General features: G+C 35.7%; 1 protein-coding gene across 2 annotated transcripts; it reads right to left on the reverse strand.

Moving 5' to 3' along the window:
• Nucleotides 1–391: 391 nt before the first annotated feature.
• LOC113289055 lies at nucleotides 392–5,280 on the reverse strand. Of its 2 annotated transcripts, none has more exons than XM_026538234.1 (7): nucleotides 5,083–5,280; nucleotides 4,545–4,633; nucleotides 4,339–4,447; nucleotides 4,152–4,251; nucleotides 2,654–2,807; nucleotides 2,115–2,540; nucleotides 392–2,003 (listed from the first exon to the last, which is right to left on the reverse strand). In XM_026538234.1, exons 2-7 carry the CDS (start codon nucleotides 4,575–4,577, stop codon nucleotides 1,959–1,961), a joined length of 867 nt encoding a protein of 288 aa, XP_026394019.1. In that variant the 5' UTR covers nucleotides 4,578–4,633; nucleotides 5,083–5,280; the 3' UTR covers nucleotides 392–1,958. The 2 variants fall into 2 exon arrangements, with proteins under 2 accessions (XP_026394019.1, XP_026394010.1); XM_026538225.1 differs by having other exon boundaries at nucleotides 4,545–4,657.
• Nucleotides 5,281–7,580: the final 2,300 nt, after the last annotated feature.

A 7,580-nucleotide genomic window follows, 5' to 3' on the forward strand; every position in this document is an offset into this window, starting at 1 on the left:
ATGATTTGGGGAGCAGCCTACCCACGCATGATTAAATGGTGTCCTACAAGACCTACACTCACCAAAATAACAATCATGTGAGTACAAAATTAGACAAGGCTATATATATAATGAAGAAAATAAATTAAGCAGAGAGAAGAAGTGTATGTCTGTCTTCTTTATGCTATCATTTCTTCGTTTGGAGATTTGAGCGGATAGCACATCGTTCCATATGTATCTGAGCATATGTCCGAGAGCGATTTCGTGCTGATAACGTGTTGTATGATATTCAAATCGACCGACAAACACTTATAGCTCATCTTAAACGTAAGATGATGAGAAAATAGACGGAGACTTGACTATCTAGTTAGTTCACTAAATGGGTAATATACAAATACCATGAAAAGTTATATGGGTGGAATGGGACTTTCGTTTCCCTTTTCATTTCTTCTTTCTTTGTATACATTTCTTTCTCTGTGTTAGTTACATAAAGGGGTCGGCTATTTATAGCCTAACAAAATATCCAACTAATGATACAATTAAAGCCACGTATGGGGACAAGTGTTTACATCAAATTATGACTAAACTCCAAGGACTAAGATTAGTCTGGCTAATCCTTTACAAGATAAACTTGTAGATACTTATCTGTAAGTAGGTCGGTAAATGAGTCTAGATTATTCTTTAACCGGCATATGGTGGGCCACCCCACAATGATGTTTTACGTAACACAACCCATTATATAAACTACTATTCAGAACAATTTCCCAATGTGTACGTAATAAGCTCCCCAAATAATACTGTTTGAAAGAGATTTTGAGCAGTACCCCAAAGAGATAGAGAGCTTTTTACCTCATTTATAATGTTATCTTCCTTCCTACTTTTTTTTAGCCATTACTCTTCTACTTCTTTCACCCCAAACCACCCAAATAACATCAAAGAACAACAGAGACCGTATTTCCTTGCCTTTGTTTTTTCCTCTCTTTTGACTGCATGCTAGTATTCAAGATGCCGTTGTTGACATCATGGTCAGGAAGAAAAAACTTGTGATTCTGGAGCGAGCTGAAGTAGTCGTTCAGACCTTTTTACGAACATATTGTGTGTGTGCCACAGGTGATGGAGGAATAAGCTAGTTGTTAATGTTGTTGTAACATTTTTCCATCACCTTCCCTGTCCCTGCATTCCGAATTTCATACAATCCTAATAAACCCTTAAACTCCATCGATCAGTCATCTAGCATCCACGAAAAAACGACGAAAATAACTTCTTCTTCACTGATTTCATAACTTGTCATCTATGTAATCCCTTAAACTCAACTCCATAAATCCACGTAACTCCTGTTCACCCCTTGATCCTCTTCATTTACTATCAGAATCAATTTCAACAGCACACGCCATCTTCAATTGATTTCACGGTTAAAACCTTCCTAAATCTTTCACAATTTGTACCCCAAACTTCGTGTCCAACTTGAATTTCAACCTAATTTTTTGGGTAGTTTGTTGAATTTGTGGCGTCGCGATTTTTCCCTTGTTGATCAGCTGGTTTCTATCGATATAAGCAACAAGATGAACTCCAATTTAGAAGAACTCCAATTTAGAAGAAGATGAACTCCAGTGTCAGCGGTTTACGAATTTATCATTCAAACATTCCCAGTATTACATAAAAGCACGCTAAAAAGTGAAAATACGGAGGGGCATTTTTGAAACTTTCTGTGCCACGGTTGAAAACACCTCTTTTCTTTATATTAGTTAGATATGGATCCTTCTGTGTAATAAACTCTTTGTCTTCTAAATAACTTTGTCCTCAAGGGCCAAGGCCTCAACTGAATGAACCGAAAACACAACCAAGAAGACCTAAACTTAAGAGGAGGCTTCTATTGAAAGAAAACCTGAAGAATCCAGTAAATCGGAGAAACAAGAAGAGCACAGATCAGGTGAAGTTCTTATCTTGTTTCTTCTTTCTTGTTATCAACTACGTGTCTTCTAAACTATTATCCACCTCAGGGCCTCAATCACTGGTTTTACAGCCTGCAACAATACAAAACTTTAATTATTAATTTATCATACAATCCCTGGTATAAAAATGTAGTTGTCATTGAAAGACAGAGGTGACTGTTTTGAAGCTTGCATAACGCGTACCTGGATCAGGGTACCCGCCTCAAGAGAATGTTTAACTTCGTTGCTTGTACCTTCTTTGTCACTAAGAAGCTTATCAACCTCAAGTCTTCTTGTCTGAAGAGCGTTGAGCATTTCAGTCTCCGGAAGCTCCCAAGCTTTACTGGTACCTTCTTCGTCACTAAGAAGCTTATCAATCTCATATCTTTTTGTCTGAAGAGCGTTGAACATTTCAGTCTTCAGAAGCTCCCAAGCTTTGCTTGTACCGTCTTCGCCAAAAATAGGCTTATCAATCTCATATCTTCTTGTCTGAAGAGTGTTTAATATTTCAGTGTTCGGAAGCTCCCAATCTTTAATACAAGCAGCCACATCAATGAGTAACAATCTGACTTTCCACGCCTTCCGGAAACCAGAAGCTTCGCCCTCCAATATTTGCATGACCTTCTCAAGCTGCATGCAAATCAAAGTAAAAAAGCAAAAATATTAGTAGGTAAAGAAGAAGAAGCATATTCTCAAAGTTAATATACATGTGCGGGTGTATGTGTGTGTGTGTTCGTACTCACCTCATGTTTAAGCCAACGACATTCGGCCACTATTGGTGAGTTAAAGTCCTCGTGGGGACCCATATCTATATCAGATGCATACTCATATATGGAACTTGGAATTGTTCTGGTGAAGACATCTCTATTCTCTTTGATTATATCACCAAGGAGAGAGCTGCAATAAACATTCAAGTGAAATTATAAGGCAAACACATTAAAATTGGTATATATAAATCAAGTAACTATTCAAGTAGCCATCACTTCCTTTTTGCTAAAGTTGGTTTAAAATCTAAGATAACAAGCAAATAAATCCAACCTAAACCAAAAGGGAGTTAAGCCTGTCAATTCCATTCTAAAATACCTATAAAAGAGACACCATATAAAACAGTAAGGTAGACTAAGAATTTTAGTACAAAATGCTCATAGAAAAACAGCATCAAGAGATGGTAGCAAGGTTGCTGACGCTTTAGCCAGAATATCTAAAGCATCCACGACCATGGTCACATCTACAGATCCTGATCTCTCCATAATATCATATGATTTGTAATGAAGTTCTAATCAATACAGGATCAGCTTCTCTAGAATGTGCAGTAGCCCTCTACGTCTTGTAAGTGATTTACCACCTCCTACTCTTTTTGTAATAGTACAGCAACTTCTCCTTTTCGAGTAAGTGTCTTAGCACATGGAACTATGGAAGTGCAGCGCCGCTTCCTGTCTTGGATGGTGCAGTAGCACTTCTTGTCTTGGAGGGTGCAGTACTACCTCGTTATGGCTATGTAAGTGCAGTAGCACCTAGCTTTGTAAGTGCATTCACAACTGCTAACTCCAGTAATTAGTTTTATAGTTACGGTTTGCTCACTAGAAAAAGTACCATCAAGAGAGTTGGCCAATGATTTGGAAAGAATGAGATTTTTCATATAATCAATGGAATAAACCCATACGGTCAATCAATGGAATAAACCCATACGGTCAGTCAAGGATGAAAATTTCACCAAGAATCAACATAAACAACTTAACATGGATATGGAAGGAAAGATTCATGTCCCTCTCACTCACAGCAACTAAGACAAATATATAAGGATTCTTCATGTTATTTCAATTTGGCCAAGACATTCGATGAAGATGCAAATACCCCATTTTTTGGTTTGTAGAAATCACAAATTATCAAAGAGAAATTTTATCGAACATTGGAAGAAAACCCCTATATTAGTGCAAGCCAACTATTTAGCCAAATTTAGAGAGTGGATGTGTTTGGAAACCGAAAGTTCCTCCTTACTCGAGATGGACTTGCAAATCAATAAGGGGAAGAAAAACAATTGCTGACAAAGAAAAAAGAACGTAATTACGGGAAATTTCTTTAACAAGAATCAAAAAAATATATTTCACTTTCTATTTAGTTAATCAAGTTGTCCAGCATATCATAAAGATAGCATGTACTGAAATTATAAAGTAGAAGAGTATGCTAAACAATTATAAAAACTGTGGTAGCATCTTAATTCTAAAGGGAAACTAGCATTACCGGTATCTCATGAAAGCCATCTCTTTGCCGATCTTGAAAAACCTTATGACCCCCTGTTCTCCCCATTCCCCCTTTTCTTCCCATCCAAGAAGTCTCAAGCCTGAAAAACAGAAAACAACCAACAGTAAAACATGAATTTGGATAACATGAATAATAACAATTACACTACACTTAACCAAACAAATACCAGTTTCTTTGACTCTTCCCCAAATGATGGGACCATCAAGAGAGAAAGTTTCTGCTTCTGAGCCATTAGAGGCATAAACCCGAAAAAAGGGACCATTATCCGGCTTCACCTATGAATTTTTTTAAACAGAAAACAGGTTAACTTTTTATAAGAAAGAATTGAAAACCCTTACATGTGAGAAAAGGATAATAATTAATAAAAAATACCTGAGAACCACCGTTCAGTTCTAAATACCTCATCCCTTTGTTTTCCCAAATTCCAAGAGTGCAAACATAGTACTTGACTTTTTCGATAACTACATGATCATTACCCATAGTTCCTAAATAAATAAAAAATATCAGAAATAGAAATGAATGGAGACGACAGCAAATATGTAAAGCAAAGACAACATCACACATTTCATATTTACATATACTAGTCAAGGAACGATGAACTATTAACATTCAACCACAGCATAAAGCAGATCCTGCAAATCTGTAACTTTGTAAATACACAATACACTTGAAAAATCTAAACTTGAAATTTTAATGTAATCTTAGTAAAGAGAATACAAACTCAGACAACCCCGGGTTTCCCAATTATATGAAACCCTAGATTTCATATTTGTAAAATTCAAACAAATTAAAAATTGAAGAACAGGAAGAAAATAAAATGATATGGCATCCATAGATAAACAAATTACCTAGAGGATTTAAGAGAAAAAATCAAAAACGAAAATAATAATAATCAGGGGTTAGAGCTTACTATTTTGGAGGAGGAGATTAAAGGTGGTCGTAGAAGCTTCTCCTCAATTTATGAGTAGAACCTCAATTTCAATTTATGAGTAAAAGGTGGTCGTGGTGGTGATTTAGTTCACATGAAGGTGGTGATTTGACTTGAATTACTGATGTGATGGTGCCATGCTTGCGGCCTCGTGATAGAGAAGAGGGAAGAAAGATTGAAAAGGGCCGTAGAGAAGACGAATATATATCAACATCAAAAGGACTTCCTTTTTTCTTGGGAAAGTCAAGCGAAAAAGTCAACTATAATCGACTTAATCAACCTTTTTTTCTTCCTCGTCTTTTTCAAAATGTTACTCGGGGTGATACCGTTTCAAAATGTTAACGGTATTACTCGGGGTGATACCGTTTCAAAATGTTAACGGATTACTCGGGGTGATACCGTTTCAAAATGTTAACGGTATTACTCGGGGTGATACCGTTTCAAAATGTTAACGGATTCTTAGCGTCGAAATTTTTCCTTTTTGTTATCCTTCAAAGTCCTAAATTTTTTCATCCATGTCTTCTCTGTTTCAATTTTATCGATTTAAAATTTTTTCCTTTTTTTAATGAAATATAGTATCTTTAGGTTTTTGGTTTTCCTTTCTGTCTTCCATTGACCGATGTTTACTACTTGATTACACGTACGAAGATATTAAGTTCGTATTTATTTCCTTTTGCTTTTTTGTACGGTACTACTTAGGATTGAAGGCATGTTGTCTATATCAGTGACTGCAACAATGTCTCTTATCTTCAGTTGACTCATGTTTAGGTTACATATTTGTTGGCTTATCCTAATTGTAGTGGTGCATCATTATTCTACTAAATTCCGGTGGTTTTTCTTTATTGATAAATGGTCTCTTCAAATTGGCTTTGAGCACTTTAGTTCTCTACATCACACACCATCTCCATCTTCCTCAACACCTATTGCGGATTGTATTGTTCACCTTCTCTAATTTCCATATACCACAATACTTATCAACATATTTACATCAATCCCGTAACACTCACCTGATTCTATCCCTTTATAAATATGCTACTGGTCTCTAACTTTCATTTATCCTTAAGTTCTTTATTTTTTTAGTTTCACCTGAATAATTCCATGTTTGATAATATTAACAACATATCCCATAAAATGGAAGATGTTTATTTGAAAGATCAACCTACTAAAGCTGGAGTGGTTACTCATTCTACTACTGCTCTAACTCAGGGTATTATGGATTGCTCTAACTCAGGGTATTATGGATTTTTTAGCAGGTAAATTGTTGCTCCTAGAATCGTGTCGTGGCAAAATGCTGAAAAGGTTACTAGATTTATATGACATCATCTCAAGCGTAATGATCAGTGGCAGTTGACGTTAAGATCACTGGAATCCAATATTTTTGCCATTTGTTTTTGTACCAATGAAAATAAAAATGCTATCTTATTTGGAGGTGATTGGAATTTTGATGGATACCTAATTATTCTTAGAGATTGGTATTCTTCTTACCCATACCAGAAACTAAAGTTTGACACATCTCTTTTTTGGCTTGAATATAAATACTTTCTACCTGAATTTACATACCCAAAAATCCTCAATCTATTTGGTGATATTGTTGGTGAAACTATTGTTGTTGAACCTGATGGTATCCATCCAACTACTTACTCAAAGTTCAGAGATATGATTATGATGAAAGTCACTGCTCCTATGCTCAAAGGAATCCGTGTTGTTAATGCTGCAAGAGTATCTAGGTGGGTGGGTTTCTTTTTTGGAAAAAAAAAACAAACTTATAAACTTTGTGAAGAATGTACAGTTCTTGATCATGATAACAACTTGTGTGCCATTCGTAAAACTCGAAGACTAAATATGGAAGGAACTATGAGAACCTTTGGCCCTGAGGTTGAACCAGATATTTTTCCAGAAAAAAATCCACGTGCATTAGCTAATTTTTTTATGCAACATGGTCATCAAAGAATAAGTAATTTAAGAGAACCAATTTTGACTCAGTCTAGTCTTCTGGATGATATGCATGATTCTTATTTCACGGCTACTGACTCACAATCTAACTTCTACATAGCACCGGTTGAAAGAGTTTTACCGCATCCTCATACTCATATATATGGTTCTTGCTAGCAAGATTTTTAAAGCGTGAAGCAAAGCGTGACTCGTTTTTTTATCTTTAAGAAGCGAAACGCATGTTGAAGCGTGAAGCGTCGTTTCATGGTTGATGTTTGAAGCGTTTATAAATGTAAATTAAGTGTGAAATGTAAATTAAGAAGATATATTCATATAAAATAAATATAATTCCAATTAATATCAAAAAAGTAGTTGTGGCTCAGTGATTTAGATGACTATATGTTGAGTAGTAAGTGTGGGGTTCGAACCCCTTACGTTTCCTGTAAGATTCGCTTCACTACAGCGATTTAGAGCGTTTATGATAATTTTGGAGCGAAGCATTAAGCGTAGGCTAGATTTTAAAAACCATGCTTGCTAGTATTAATTCT

Source organism: Papaver somniferum, chromosome 1 (genome assembly GCF_003573695.1).
Source record: "Papaver somniferum cultivar HN1 chromosome 1, ASM357369v1, whole genome shotgun sequence".
Classification (NCBI taxonomy): Eukaryota; Viridiplantae; Streptophyta; class Magnoliopsida; order Ranunculales; family Papaveraceae; genus Papaver; species Papaver somniferum.

What these genes read in the sequence shown, in the direction of transcription:
- LOC113289055 (XM_026538225.1), bottom strand. Translation starts at nt 4,652, where the DNA reads ATGGGTAATGATCATGTAGTTATCGAAAAAGTCAAGTACTATGTTTGC. An exon ending in AACTGAACGGTGGTTCTCAG is followed by an intron (nt 4,448 to 4,544) that starts GTATTTTTTATT and finishes AAAAATTCATAG; the next exon opens with GTGAAGCCGGATAATGGTCC. An exon ending in AGGCGGGTACCCTGATCCAG is followed by an intron (nt 2,004 to 2,114) that starts GTACGCGTTATG and finishes GTATTGTTGCAG; the next exon opens with GCTGTAAAACCAGTGATTGA.